Source organism: Zingiber officinale, unplaced genomic scaffold (assembly GCF_018446385.1).
Source record: "Zingiber officinale cultivar Zhangliang unplaced genomic scaffold, Zo_v1.1 ctg135, whole genome shotgun sequence".
Taxonomy (NCBI): Eukaryota; Viridiplantae; Streptophyta; class Magnoliopsida; order Zingiberales; family Zingiberaceae; genus Zingiber; species Zingiber officinale.
In genome coordinates this window covers 328,292-343,389 of record NW_024589831.1, presented here as the reverse complement: position 1 = coordinate 343,389, position 15,098 = coordinate 328,292, and the positions used below count along the sequence as shown (strand labels likewise).

The window sequence follows — 15,098 nt, the reverse complement described above, 5'->3', positions numbered from 1 at the left end:
TTATCTTGAATTTAATAACTTATTTTTTATAAAAAAATAGGTTTTTTTTAATATTATCAATGAATTTTATATGATTTTTTGATAAATAATTAAAATTTTATTTTTATATGATTTATTTAAATTCGATTCCATTGAAATAAGAAAAATTAATTTTTTTATTTTAATTTAAAGTTAAAATAGATGAGAAGGATGTTTTGAGAATTAGGTACTTTTTTAGTAAAAATATGGTGTATCTTTTGACAAATCTTAAAAAAAGTGTGCTCTTGTGAAAATGCCCAATATTTTAACACATAAGAAAACACTGAATGCTTGATAATATTTTTGATTTCAAATAAAAAATCTGAACCGATCTGGATCCATTTATGCTCTATGCTCTGTTTACTTGGAAGAGTGAAAAACAAAACTAAAGAAATATTTCTACAATGGAAAAATTTATACCACTTATTTCATTGAAATTTTCGGATGGAAGAAAAATATAATCCATCCACGGATGATTTTAGAGCCAAAATCGACCCAGAATAATTTATATAGATTTTTTTCTTAGTTTTTTATCGACGTTTGAGAGTAAACAGAGCAAGGGTTTATTAGGGTTTGTGGATCGATGATAATGAACCGCGGTGTGCGATATTATTATTATTATTTTCAATTATTTAATTAATATTTGGCCTTTCCCTTACGTTGCAATCCAAATCGCCGATCCATCCAAGTGGCCGCGATGCCCGTGAAATGGTAAGAGAACGATTTCTCTTTCTCGATCTCTGCCTTCTTCGATCGATCCGAGGTACAAGTTTTGCAGTAACCCTAACAATGGATCTACTTGCGCAGGCTGATGCACTGGCAACCCAATCAGGGCTCGACCCTGAGCAGCCAGGTACTGGCGGAGGTGTGTCAGTGCGTGGAGGGCTTCGGCGCCGCAGCCAAAGACAGGAAGTGGCGGACCACGCTCACCTTCTACCGCCCCATGGCCCGTGACAGCGCCGCGGCCCCGGTAAGCGACGTACCTCGCGACCTCCTCGGCATCGCCCTCCACGATCGCCCCTCCGCCTACTTCTTCATTCTACGGCACCACCGCATCATCCTCCAGGCCGACGCCAACGTGCAGCTCCTCATGGATAAGCTCCAGTCCTACAAGGCTCGCGTCGTCCTTCACTTCGAGGTGCGTGTCCGATTTTTTTTCTTTTTGTTGCATCTTCTTCGGCTGAATTGTCTGGGCAATCACGGCAGCGATGACATTCATTTTCTTTAGGAGAAAAAATCGATCTTTTGCTGCAATTGCCATTCGATTAGTTTTGGGGAAGGACAAAATTCGTACAAATTACATTTCTGTTTATCTTCGTGTTTGTCTTTGATGCATTATTGCCTTGTTTCTTAGGTTTATCTTAATTAGTCATATGAACTTTGAAATTTGGATTGAAATGAAAAGAAGTTTGGTAGAGACAGACAGGTATGTAAGCAAAGAAGAATTTTGATCAAGACACAAAGGGTATTCTTTTAGAAAGGCAATTGAATTAAGAAATGTTTTTTAGTGTTTCTGTGTGTTATGTCTTTATAAGTGGCTAAACTATACGCTCTAGGAGATTGGTAGGAGGCTCCAATTGTTGAACCTTTAACAGGTCCAGAAAAGCCCTTGTTCACCATCAACCAATTTTATAGCTGATTTTCATTGCATATCATCTCAGAACAGTCCATTCTCAAGTGTAATCATGTTTTAGTTTTTGGAAGGCATGAATGATCCTTAATCTCGGAGGGAGAACTGAAAAAAAGAAGAAGAAGACAATCAGCTCTGCTAGACAAAATTAGCAACAGAAAGTAGGAGCTCAACAAGAGTTTGATGGCTATGCCTAATTAGGAACTCTAAATTTGATCAAGTGAAGCTAGAAAAAAAATTAAGAAAATTGAATTAAGGAAAGTTGTACAACTCTATCGATTTCCATAAAATATGCTGGATTAAGTTCCGCTTCGACTTCACTTTTTGATTTTATTTGGTCTTTTCTTGCATGTATGATTATCTATTTCATTAGGTAATTTCTTACATTCAATCAAATTAAGGGTTTCCTTTTGTTGATTCTTCCTCCTTTTTGACACAGGGATCTCAATATCAACTAGGAGATTTCCAGCTGAGAGTGGGAAAATGTGGTCCATCAATGTCCGAAACATTGAGGGGAATCATGATGGAGGTAAATGCTGAGGATTAATTTTATAATATCTTATTTCAGTTCAGTTTAACTTATCTTTTTTTATGAGTTGACCATCAGGCCTGCTTATCTCAACCGTTGTCAGAATCGTAATTGTCACTATGTTTTAGAAATTGGAGACAATTTAGCTTCTTTTCCTCTCTCATTAGTTTTCTAGTCTATCAAGTGTAATAGTAAGGTTTTATTTTTTTCCATTAAAAAAAGAAGTTTTTTTTTTGTTTGGCTATTATGGGTGCATAATTGCAGTTTTTAAGTGTGTCAGAACTGTGGATTTAGTGCCATTTTCTTATTGATTTGTTGTTGATCAATTTTAAGATTATTACAGTGCTAATGCAATAGTATATCTATGAAACTTTAAGCTTGTGGACTTAAGATTGTTGTATCCAATCTTCCACGTACTGCCTTGCAAAACCATTCCAAGGGATACCCTCACAGGATAACTTCCACAATGTAGTTTTTCAGATGTCTCCATTGTGGGTATTCTCATGTGGCAAGAATTATTGTCTCTGGGTCATTTAACCAGCAGATCAATTGCAGCTGTCTTGTCACTACAATGCCTCCATGTTCAATCAGTCAGTGTTGGTCTCTAGGAAATCTCACGTGTATCTTTGCGCATGTTAGGTAACTGTGGCGTATTTGCCGAATAGTTAGGAAACTGTAAATTGATCGATAACTTTGGTATGCATGAATTTTTACAATCATCGCGCCCATTTTGTTTAGCTTATCAAACCATACCAATTCAACACTAGCTCTTTTATGTTAGGAATTAGGAATATGTTCTGTTAAACGGAGGTATCCTTGTCATGGTATTAGATCTATTCTTCATTCTAATGTTACCTTTTGGGTGGGTCAATTGATCTTTTTTGCGGATTTGGTTTGCAGGTTGAGTATCTTCCTTTATCTTCAATAGAGAAGTCCAGGCCAATTATGGAAGCATTCTTCGACATATGGCACGAAACAATCACCAAAGCTTCATTACCTGGTCATTTCGTGATCAGCGATTCCAACTTCACTGACTACGGTTTACAGGACTATTACTCTCCTCAGCACACTTCCCTTCAGTACGCGACTTGCATTGCGCAACTCATGTCTGCCGGAAGAAGCTGAACTTGAATATCCGAAAGAGTTGGCGCTTCACCCTCGGTGCCACGTGGACCCTTCAGGGAGATGAAATTATGCATTTTGCCTATTCTTTGATAATTTTGGTGGCAGTAGGATTGATAAATTATTGTAGTAATGTTAGTGTTATCAAATCTGGTTGCTGAATGAATCCTTGTTTAACTATTCTTCTTGTTTAATATATCCTCCTCTGTATGGTCTGCTTGAATTGCTTGTGTTGTTGAACCCTAAACTTTAAATCCTAAACTACAACATCATCGTAACAATGTCGAACTCAATTCCATAGAACATAATGTTTCAATAGTTGTTCTTTCCCAATTTGCTAAACCTGAATTGCTTTAGCATTCAGATCTGAATCTCCAAAAGTGAAGGACTAAGATTGCTAACAGAATACATGTTTGGAGAGGTATGACCAATGAGCTTATGGAGCTTATCGGCTACCGAGCATCCAAGTCTGATTTGGTGCGGTAGTTAAGTCCTTGCGAACCGATGTTTCTCCTCGGTTCCGAATGTCTGTTCTCTGAAACCATCAATTATATGTTTATTAAGTTACAGTAGGGTTAACTTGTACATCCACGTTGGGTGATCAGAGTAGGTGCCTCTCATGGCGGAGGTACCTCCGCGGGTGAGGGTCGCCCATGCTGGTCGCCCAATATGGGTGTACAGGCTAACACCCTATTAATAAGTAAATAAACAGTCATCAACTAGTAAATAGTCACCTTTGTTTAACATGTAAATACTACCATCAATTCAAAAATCAACTGAAAAATCAAAAATATATATTAAAATTTGTAATGGTAAATAACTTTAAAACATGGATCAGAAACTTGTGGGGTTTTTTGAAAGAACGAAAATAATTAGGGGTATTTGGAGGAAAAAGTTATTTCTCGAGGAGCATTTAGAGAATTTCCCCATAAAATTTAGTTAGATGTTGTATATTTCCATAAATACCCTCGTGTCATCCACCAACTAACTGCCTCCTTTGTCCCTGTTAATGGCGTGCAATGGTTGTACCATTTCGTCATTTCAGTGTTTGCGATATAATGGAAAAGAACAGCATCGATACTCACCGCTCCTCTTGTCGTCGTCGTCGAGATCTTCGAAGACTTCCCTTCTTCTCCCGATTCCTCCCATTTGAATCCACGATTCTCCATAGATTCCGAGCCATCAGAAGTCTTCCGTTGGAGATTCGCAAGAAGACGCCAGTTTCTCTGCATTCGGACTAGGGCTGGAGCTGGAGCGTCGCGGTGCGTTGGAAAGATGACTTCTTTTTTTTTCGTCTTATTTTAATGGTTTGTGGTTCTGGATCCGGGCGTGCTGCAAAGCGATTTCGTCCCGATATCTTGATTTGTTTGCTATTTCTTCTCGGCAAAAGTTCGCTTTTTGGATTTAAGAGCTCTCAGATCGAGCAAGGTATGGTTAGGAGAGAAATGATTTCTCGTTTTTTATTTGTTTGAGGGGGAATGTCATGTGGATGTTTGGTTTTCTCATTGAAGAGTTTGAAATTTTATTTTTGTGCAAGAATTAACCTTCGTTCGCGTGAATTGAGCTTGAAGAAGTTTTCAATTGTTGGGATTCGTAGAGGGCAGGAAGAATTCGTAGATACAAGATTGTTCGATTGGATCCGTGAGTTTTCTTTCATACTTTGCCTTCTTTCAGTCTGAAGGTGGAGGTTATGGCTTCGGCTATTGTGAACGCGACCACGGCAGTAGTTGAATGGGCTTCTATGGCTTTCGATGCTCCGTTTGCTGACGCTGTCGTGTTTGGGGTTCATGTAGATGGTATTTTATGTCCTTAGTTCATTGTTAAATTGAAACTTGCTATGGTAGTTTAGTTGTGCCACGATTTTCTAAACTGAAAAAAATTATCTTGTGCTGGCTTTTTCTTGATGGAAGGACACCTTGTTGTTGAAGTGCTACTTATTGCTGTGATCATGTTCCAACTCACTAGAAAAAGTTATAAACCTCCGAAGAAGCCACTTAGTGAAAAGGTTTGTCTACTAATTGGATTTTGTTTTTTTTAAGCCTATGCTGGTGTTTTTTTTACTTCCCTTGCAGTTCAGCAACTGTTCTAACTGTCTCACGAAAATAAAATTAGTATATTTCTTCTAAAATACTGGTGGATCTTATTTTTATTTCTGTAGGAAATCGATGACCTTTGTGAAGAATGGGTTCCTGAACCCCTTCATCCGCCTATCACAGAGGAGATGAAAGTTGAGCCTCCTACTTTAGAAAGGTAGGGAGAATCTTATAGCTGTTTGGTGTTTATGAAGTTGAGTAAAACTTGTATAGCAAATTGAGCTTTACTAATTAGCAAGTATGTGAGATTGTAATCTGTATTAATTCTTGTGAAAGTTGACTCATTTACTTATCCCTGAAGCTTAAATAATCAAGAATGAAACTGACCTATTCAATTATATTCTATATATCTTCTCTCATGTATGAGCAAGAAGGTTGAACTATATAACAAACTAACCCAAGTTGAACAAGTGAACTGCCTCCATTTAATTGGGGATGCATTACTGACAGAACTCAACCACAAAAGATAACATGAAAATTAGCATACCACCTTCTCCATGTACATTTTTCTCAAGTCTTTCAACAATACTAAAAAGGCACATAGGCCATGGATCTGTTACTCAGTATGTTGTGGAGAAAATATTCATAGAACATCTTAGATTCTTATGTTTATTGCCTGATTTGGTTATGTTGTTTCTGCTATCTTCATAACTTTAAACTGACACAAAACTCATATTGGTCATTGATGATGCTAACATAGTTGTCATATGTACCATAAGATAATTAAAGTAGCTAGCATTAGTAGCAGGCCATTAATTTGAATATCTATATTCTTATGAAGTTAATATAGGCTATAGGAGGAATTTAAATGTTTGACCATAAATAAATATGCCTTTTGTTGTAGCTATTTTAATTTTGAGGTATCAACCAACACTAATCCATTCAAAAAGCATTCAATTGTTTGACCATTTTTGAAGTTGTTATCCTTGATGAGATAAAGAAATGTGAAACCTCATAAAATATGCACACATCTTTTACTCCTAACAAAGAAATATTTGCTGCAGTGCTGCTGGGCCGCATACTGTAATTGATGGAAAGGAAGTTGTGAACTTTGCTTCTTCTAATTATCTAGGATTAATAGGCAATGAAACAATAATTGTGAGGAATCTGATCTTTATTTTTCCTCCCTATCATTTCTTGTTATTATTTCTCAGAAATATTTCATAACAAATAGCAAGTTTTTTCAGGATTCATGTGTTGCTTCCTTAGAGAAATATGGTGTCGGTTCTTGTGGTCCCCGTGGCTTCTATGGAACAATAGGTCAATTTTCTCTTCTACTTGGAGTTCTATACTGTTGATTATTTTGTCCTCGTTTTTTTTGCCTTGTAACTCTACTTATCCTTCAAAACTATAGTGGAACATTTTTTAGAGCTATACCAAAACAATTCTGAAATAACAAGTTGGGCTATTGTAGATGTCCACCTTGATTGTGAGAAGAGAATTGCGAAGTTCATGGGTACTCCAGATTCAATCCTATACTCATATGGCATCTCAACCATTTTCAGTGTTATTCCAGCATTTTGTAAGAAAGGAGATATCATCGTTGTGTAAGTTAACTTGACACATATTCCTTGTACATTTCCTTTTAATTATATTGCTCGTATTCTAAATATGCAACTCTGTTATTTGAAAGATAATGCTACTATTTGTTCTTAGCAAATGGGGAAAGTATGTGCTGCTTGTAATTGTTATCTTCTTAATCAATTGGAAGTAAATAATGATCACATTTCTGTAGATATCTCATGCAACTTTAACTTATGCACCATTGTGATTACATGAAATCTGAGTGACTGAAAATCTCTATCATGGATGTTTATAAAATAGGTCAATCAATCATTGTTATTTCAGTAAGTTGATGATATCTTGATTCATAATGATCAAGGAGCCATCTGGTTTCTGTTAAAGGCTGCATTCTAACTGTCACTAGATTTCCCCGCTGAGGGACTTGTGCTTAGGTTATAATAAACAAAGTAAAGAACATAATAACTCTCCTAAGTTGTGACTTGTGAACTCAACAAATTTTTCATCAATAAAAAATGGATCAAGATATTATGATTTTCTTAGGCTTAGAATCTTCTCGTTATTCTAGTCGATTGCTTTTTTATGTTTTAATTACAAAAATAGGTGTACCAGATTCATTCATGTAGTCCATTGCCATAATAGACTTCTTATGCTTTGCTTGATCTTTCAGAGATGAGGGTGTTCACTGGGGAGTGCAAAATGGTCTTTATCTCTCCAGAAGTAATGTTGTTTACTTCAAGCACAATGATATGGCGTCATTGGAGAGCACTTTGGAGAAATTGGCTCATGGTAATAAGCAAGCAGAAAAGGTCAGACGCTACATTGTTGTTGAAGCATTGTACCAGGTATGCACGAGAAATTTTAGTCAACACCTCCAATAAACAGCTGACTCAAATCCCTGTAACTATCATCCCAAGTTGGAGCTACTTTTGTTAGAGTAGATGATTCTTTTGGTCTTGTAATCAAAATCACCTGTGAACTCTACTAATCTATGCAAATGTGAATTTCATATATTTAAAGTACTGATTACAACTGAAAACACGAAGTTTCCTGTATTTGATAGTTTATATTTTTATGCCTAACAACTGTTGTGGTTATGGGTAAAATCAGAATTCAGGTCAAATTGCCCCATTGAATGATATTGTGCGATTAAAGGAGAAATACCGCTTTCGGATCATATTGGAAGAAAGTCATTCTTTTGGTGTACTTGGAAACACTGGGAGAGGTCTTGCTGAACTTTATGGAGTTCCAGTATGTATGCCACATCTTTTGTCTCCACAGTCTGCATGTTTGTTCAATGTGTTTTCTAATTGGTTGATTTTGCAGATTGAGAAGATTGATATAATAACTGCTGGTATGGGAAATGCATTGGCAACCGATGGGGGCTTTTGCACTGGAAATGCCAGAGTAGTTGATCACCAAGTAGGAAAATTTTGTGTTTGTTAATGTGAATTCCTCAATCATGTCGGCTTACCTCTATATTACTCTCGAATTTTGTTTCTCCAGCGTTTGAGTAGCTCGGGGTATGTATTTTCCGCGTCTTTACCACCATATCTTGCAAGCGCTGCTGTTGCTGCAGTGAATTACTTGGAGGATAATCCATCTGTCCTCACGACATTGAGAAGGAACATTCATCTACTTTGGGAAGGTGAGTTCTTACTCCTGCAAGAAACCCTTTTCTGCTAACTGATATATGGTACATCCAAAGCCCTTGTTCACTCTTCCTCTTCACCGCCTTTAATCACTTTTATGGTACTAAATGATTTGGTACTTAAATGAAAAATTGACTCTTTGTGAGTGCAGGCTTGTCTGATGTACCAGGATTGATGATTGCAAGTGATCCATTGTCGCCAATTGTCTTCCTAAAACTGAAAAATTCTACAGGATCGCCGAAAAATGATTTGGAACTCCTTAACAAAATTGCCGAAAGGGTTAGTTGTTGATTGATCATAACTAGATACAGAATTTTGCCTGAGTGAATTAACATGCTTGGCTTGGACCAGGTACTGAAGGAAGATTCTGTTTTCATTGTGAGCACAAAAAGGTCTGTTCTTGATAAGTGCCGCCTTCCGGTAGGCATTCGCGTGTTCGTTTCAGCAGGTCACACTGAATCTGACATCAAGAAAGTGTCTGAGTCATTGAGAAGAGTTGCAACCGAGAATTTGTGAAAAATGGTTCGAAACTTTGATCTATAAATCTCTTATTTTTCCTACTACTGTGTTTCAATGGAGAAGATGAGGGGAAAAGTAAGTGCAGGATTTACATTCCAAATTTTATACACATATTAAATTAGAACATGTAGATAAAAGAGTTTAACGAACTGTTGATTTGGATGTCTCATTGAACTAATTGTCATGTAATTGCACAGATGTAATGGTGTTTTTGTTGAATATGGACCAAAAGAGTAGATCAAACTTGTGCATATCTTCGGACCAAATCAACTTCCCTTGGACTTGAAAACTTGTGGACTGTGACACTTCGCTCCATAAACTTTCAACTGAGAGATATGCCCAGCAGAGTTCTGAATGTCATTCTGGTAACCATGTAACAAAGTAGTCAACTGGATTAAATTTAAATGATTGAGATGGATAATTTCTTTGGAAAGGCTTGTTGATGCCATTTGTATTGCTTTAAGAATGATTTATCATTTGATGTTGTTTATACAATGATCATAAAGTTGTGATCAGAACTACTAGCTTAGCCAAAACACCGCGAAAGTGTTTACCGTCGTTGGATTATCGTTCGCAACAAAACTACAAGACTTATACAATCACTTGTAAATTGGAGGGTTCAGTTCATTACAATCTAGTAGAACTCGCAAACATGAAAAATAGATTCATCGAGGGAGCAGAGGACAGCATTGTTAACATTTGGAAACACTATCAAAGATATATAGCGAGTGAGGGCATCATTAAGTGGCCTTGCCATATACTCAACCTGTGTTCTGTAGCCATCACAGGTTTGTGTTGTGTATAGCATGTCTAAAGTTCTAAACTTTGAACAAATGTAAGCATTGGATAAAAAAATTTATGATCACAAACTTCACATGCTACTCTGGTCTCGTACCTAGTTAAAAGATTTCAAATGATTCCAAAACATTTAACATTGGCAACTCGGATCACAGATCAAGTCTTCCTAATGGGTGAAAATTTCTGAGTTGGAGATTAGGAGTAGGGAATGTTTGAAGTGTTCAAGGATACAAATCATGGATTTCCAACTTAGAATGGACGTCCAAACCACCCTTGGAAAGAATCCCACCAGTGATATGCCTCAACCAGTTCAAGATCAGATTTGCTGGGAAACAATAAAAATTACTTCAAGTGATCAATCTTTTGAGATTCAAGTAATTCATGCAATTCATAGAAACTAGAAAGTGATTAGGCCCACTTTCTGCAACCTAGTTGTTCCAGAAGAATATTGTTCAAGTGGCACCAACAGGTAAGACTCAGGTGACTCTTCAAACCCTATAAAGCAATCTTGTTAGATAACTTGCCTGAAAATAAACTATGCAGATGCTTCTAATCAATATTCAATCTGTTTTTTTTGTTAGCATTTGCCAAACTTTCTGTGTTGTCAACTGATGATATCTTCAAAGCTTCCAAGTGGCAGATGCCTTTCCCTTGAAATTTACATTCATTAAGATATTAGACAGTGAACTCTTGGATTCCATATTCTTGTGTCAACTTCATACATGTAAAAGATGCCTGCTGCAACACTTTGTTTTGAGTTCAAGCAAGGTGGTCCATCCATCACCAATATTTAATAAGTAGGAAAAAATAATTGCCTCATGATATCATGCACATATTTATTATTTTTTTTGTAGAGAAATCACAATTGCTTCTGATATCAGAAGCTTCAGTTCTTGGCAAGAAATGACTTTTGAGGAGGTGTGGAGAGTGACAGGGCACCTGTGCAATATCTAATTCATGAATTATAATCCAAGGGAGTGCCAATGTGAAGAAGCAGTGAGATGGACTCCATCCAACCCTGAAGCAACTCTCTCCTTTTCCCTCAGGCTCGGTCGATCTGCGTTGAACTCACTACCGATGAGGCATTGATACCGGCCGGCTCAGCTCTTCAGATGGGGTGGCTTTGGTCCATCTTCTCCCCTCTGAAGAAGTTATGGCTTCGCCTGCATTCTCCTCAGAAAAAAAGTATGTGATTGTCTTTCACTGAGATTTCAACTTACTTCAAATTAGATGTTGTGACTAGCTTCAAATTAGATGTTGTTTGAGAATGCAATCACAAGCTGATATCTGAAAAACTCACATGGATGTTCCTGTGACAGAGGGGGGAATCTACATTCTGTATGAGGATGTGAAGTTATGCCCATATGAAGATGTGCACGTTCTTTGGTCAATCCTGGTGGAGTCGAACCCGCCGCCATTGCGGCTGAGGCAAGGTGAGAGCTCATCCTGATAGAGAACAGAAGGGTACAAGAACAGAAGGTTTTTGATCCTACACTGTAAATTTTAAGGCCTCCCCTTTTGTAGTCATAATTAAATCTCTGTTGAGGGTGATGAGCCTTGTAGAATTGTTATGTTTGCAATCCTGGTTGCTTCTTTTGTATCTTCTTGCTTTATGGGGTGTAAAAAAGGAGAGAAAAGGAACAGAATAAGATGTTAAGCATAATATTGGAATAAGAGATGAACAAGAAGTGGTTGTGAATTAGTAGGGATTTCATTTTCATTGGAACAGTTGGAATGTTTCATTGATCTCATAATATCTAAAGTTTACTTTTGTGTACATTCATATATAATTTATTGAAAGTGTTATAAATACACACTTATATATTTTCACATACTATGTATATAATTTATTTATATTTTAAAAGTTGAAATATTAGTATATTTAGTAAAACATTATTATTATAATTATTGAATAACATCTCAGAACATTTACACCAACTTTTTTTATCCAAAATATATAATTTAGAATAAAAAAATTACTTTATTAAATTTATTAAATTTAGATATTCATTTTTCAATACACCATATATCAACTGATCCAGTCCGAAAGTCAAAGAGATGGAAAGCAGAGGATGTGACACTCCCGCTGACCGTTTGTAGACTTCGCTCTGACATGCAACACAGATGACGTCAGTGCCGAACCAGGGAAGGGGTCCTCGGCATTGGCCTTCCAATGCTCAAGTCGCGATGAAGTAGAAGGCGGAGCAACAACTATAATGAACAGTAGCAACAACACTGTATTGCGCATACATCCGCCGATGCTTAGACTACTTTTTATATAGAGCTACTGTAGCACGTGTGCACGCTTCCCAAGGCTAACACACTTTTCAAAATTTTCCTAAAAAGACCTGACACAGTACCTTAACAAACCGAGCATATCTCTGAAGTGACAATGGAAGCTTCCGCTGTACGATTTTCTGACTGTCCATGTCTGGTGTCGGCGACACTAACTCCCAAAGGGATATCGATGGATACCAGAGAGAGTATGCTGTTAGGCCGAGCAGGCTGGCCGCTCGACCGGAACTTCACTGTTCCTGTATCTCGTCCGCTCAGCCAGAGTTCCACTGTGATTGCGTCACGTCTGCTCGGCCAGAGATCCAATGTGCCCATGTCGAGTCTTGTCGTCTGGCCGAGCGAAGTAGTCGCTCGACCAAAGTTCCGCTCTGCCCATGCCAAGTCCTGCTCCACTCAAGGCGACTTCTGCACATCGTTTTCTTCTCCGTCCGACGACCCTTAATTAATTGAGCGTCGATTGTTCGACACACGCCCGAGTCAGAGACGGGGTTGGATCGGACGTCCTTTCCTCTCGGTCGAGGCATCTCCGCCCGATCGATCGATGATAACTGAGCATTGGCCGCCTTGATTTTGACTTCCACAATGACAACTACCTTCTACAGGATAGGGCCCCTCCTTACCATTGCATTATCAGCTTCCCTATTTTTTTTCTCTCCTCTATAATATTTAGAGAATGAAATATATTCATTAAATTTAGAAAAATATTATTCATAAATGTATAATTTAAAGAATGGATAAAGTAGCTGAGGGAATTTTTTTTTTTAAACTTTAAATAGGATATATAACGTGGATGTTCTAGCACTCTAAACGAGTGTCATATTATTTATATCTTCAGCAATTAATGTTGATGGTAGGTGCTGAATTCTACAGGGCATGGCCAGGAGGCTCGTCTCCATTTTTATCAAATCCGGCATTGTCTTTAATCAAGCATGATCCAAATACTCACAAACAAGTCAATTGCAACTAATGATTCAGATAAAGATTCATGCATGAAACCAAACAAAAGCTACAAAAAGCAGGAACCCACTCTCATAGCAATAATTTGTCTTGACTGTTTTGTTGGCATCATCTCCATCACGAATCAATCAATCGTACACTACCATTAAACGTAGATATTTCAGTCTGAATCACGAGGCACAACAACTCCAATCGCAACTTAAATTTTCTCTACCGTTCTCATGTTAAATCTAATTATCTCTTATATTTTTAAGTAAAAAATTTTAAAAATAAATATATTTTTTCTTAAATTCAAGATATTAAACTACAATTTAATATATTTTTATCAAATTAAACATCATTCTTTTTACATTGATTTAATAGAATCCAATATATTTTTATCAAATTAAACACCACTCCTTTTACATCAAAATTGGATGTAAAGTAAGTGAAAAAAATCGTACTCAATTTAATAAAAAAATATATTCAATTTTAATTTAAATGTACTAAATTTTAAAAAAAAATTATTCCCTGTTTTAGACTTTTTTTTATAAAAAAAAAATAATTAGATAACGATCTTTATACACGAGGAAATTAAAGTAAACAAAATTTTACATGTAAAAAATGAAAATAAAATTTTTTAAATATGAAAACAACATGCAAAGTTTAAGTTATTATAGGAGATTTTAAGATAATTTATCGTTGAAATAAATTTTTAAAAAATGAAATAAGCTTCAAATCCATCCTATCTTTGACCATCGCGTCATCTCCAGGACTATTTTTTTTCTCTTATTTATTGATAACGAGTCACGGTGAAATTAAAATTATCATGAGCAGGATCAGCCTCAATTGAGCTTAACTTGTATTCATCTGACTAAATGTCTGTTTTGTAATCCAACTATAATTAACATTTTTGACAGACTACTCTTAATTTGTTGTGATCCAACAAATAACAGGAAGAATAAAGACTATTGTACAGTCCATTGGCAAAGAAAAAAAAAAGAAAAACATAAAATTTTATTCCACAACCAATGCTGGTCGCCTCATTACCATCTTGCTACACTAGGGGAGAAGAAGAAGAAGAGGACAGTGGATTCCGCCATTGCTCATGCTGCTCTGCTTTATGAACTTCTCGTCTCATCACCCAGGTTGGGTGTTTTGAGATCTGGAAAGGAGTGGGTTTATACTATAGATGATTGACTCTTGGACTTCAGCCTCTTGTTCTTCCTTTGCGGTTGAAACTTGAAACAAATATCAACTTAACATCTTTGTATATGACATGGCAAGACAGATGCTTCTCAATCACCCATTGAAAATATGGTTAGATTTTCTGGATATGCTTCATCTAGAAATCATATCAAAGATCCATTCAACTTTTCTCCATCCGCACCTGTTGATGAACTGAATCCTTATAATCTACTAGTTTTGATGAATAATCAACCTCATCTGAGTTACTATGTATTCACACAACAACCACAAGCTACCCAAAAATTCATCATGTATTATCTCTCTCTTGTCAGTCTCTACCACCTGTTTCAAGCATGGAGAATGATTAAGCTGAGTCATAGGAGTTAAGAAGGCACGAGACTAGATTGTTTTCAAGTATCACAGAATCAAGGTTGAAAAATAAAATGTCGATTCGGAACTGCTTAAAAGAGTAACCTAACTATGAACTGAACTCATGCATGTAGGCATAAACAAACTGGTGTGACTAAATTGATTTCAGATAAAGCCATATGAGTATATCAGAGCTGACTAGTATATCTCCATAGACATATATTCCGTGCAATGTCCTATGAGCAAATCAACCCAAGGAATTAAGCAGACAAACAAGATAGAAAAACAATGCAACAAAAGAATCACATGACCAATCCATTGTTTGTCAAATCCGATCTAGAATGTTGCTCTCAACAGAATATTACTTTTTTAAAAGATTGGATCACTATCATGTAAAAGAGATTTCAAATCAAAATTCACAGATCGAT

At 36.6% G+C, this 15,098-nt stretch overlaps 2 protein-coding genes across 4 annotated transcripts; both read left to right on the top strand.

Moving 5' to 3' along the window:
- The first annotated feature begins 573 nt into the window (after positions 1 to 573).
- On the top strand, positions 574 to 3,522 carry LOC122036291 (mediator of RNA polymerase II transcription subunit 20a-like). Its single transcript, XM_042595574.1, has 4 exons — positions 574 to 729; positions 826 to 1,156; positions 2,088 to 2,177; positions 3,078 to 3,522. Exons 1-4 carry the CDS (start codon positions 716 to 718, stop codon positions 3,300 to 3,302), a joined length of 660 nt encoding a protein of 219 aa, XP_042451508.1. The 5' UTR covers positions 574 to 715; the 3' UTR covers positions 3,303 to 3,522.
- An 851-nt stretch (positions 3,523 to 4,373) lies between these two features.
- LOC122036271 (long chain base biosynthesis protein 1b-like) lies at positions 4,374 to 9,599 on the top strand. Of its 3 annotated transcripts, none has more exons than XR_006127343.1 (14): positions 4,374 to 4,561; positions 4,974 to 5,095; positions 5,210 to 5,304; positions 5,458 to 5,549; positions 6,397 to 6,490; positions 6,580 to 6,652; positions 6,807 to 6,939; positions 7,584 to 7,758; positions 8,024 to 8,164; positions 8,240 to 8,335; positions 8,420 to 8,561; positions 8,717 to 8,844; positions 8,917 to 9,159; positions 9,282 to 9,599. XR_006127343.1 is itself a non-coding variant. In XM_042595553.1 (14 exons), exons 2-13 carry the CDS (start codon positions 4,990 to 4,992, stop codon positions 9,079 to 9,081), a joined length of 1,440 nt encoding a protein of 479 aa, XP_042451487.1. In that variant the 5' UTR covers positions 4,374 to 4,561; positions 4,974 to 4,989; the 3' UTR covers positions 9,082 to 9,087; positions 9,282 to 9,599. The 3 variants fall into 3 exon arrangements, 1 of the variants encoding a protein (XP_042451487.1); XR_006127344.1 differs by having other exon boundaries at positions 4,374 to 4,574; XM_042595553.1 differs by having other exon boundaries at positions 8,917 to 9,087.
- The last annotated feature ends 5,499 nt before the right edge of the window (positions 9,600 to 15,098 follow it).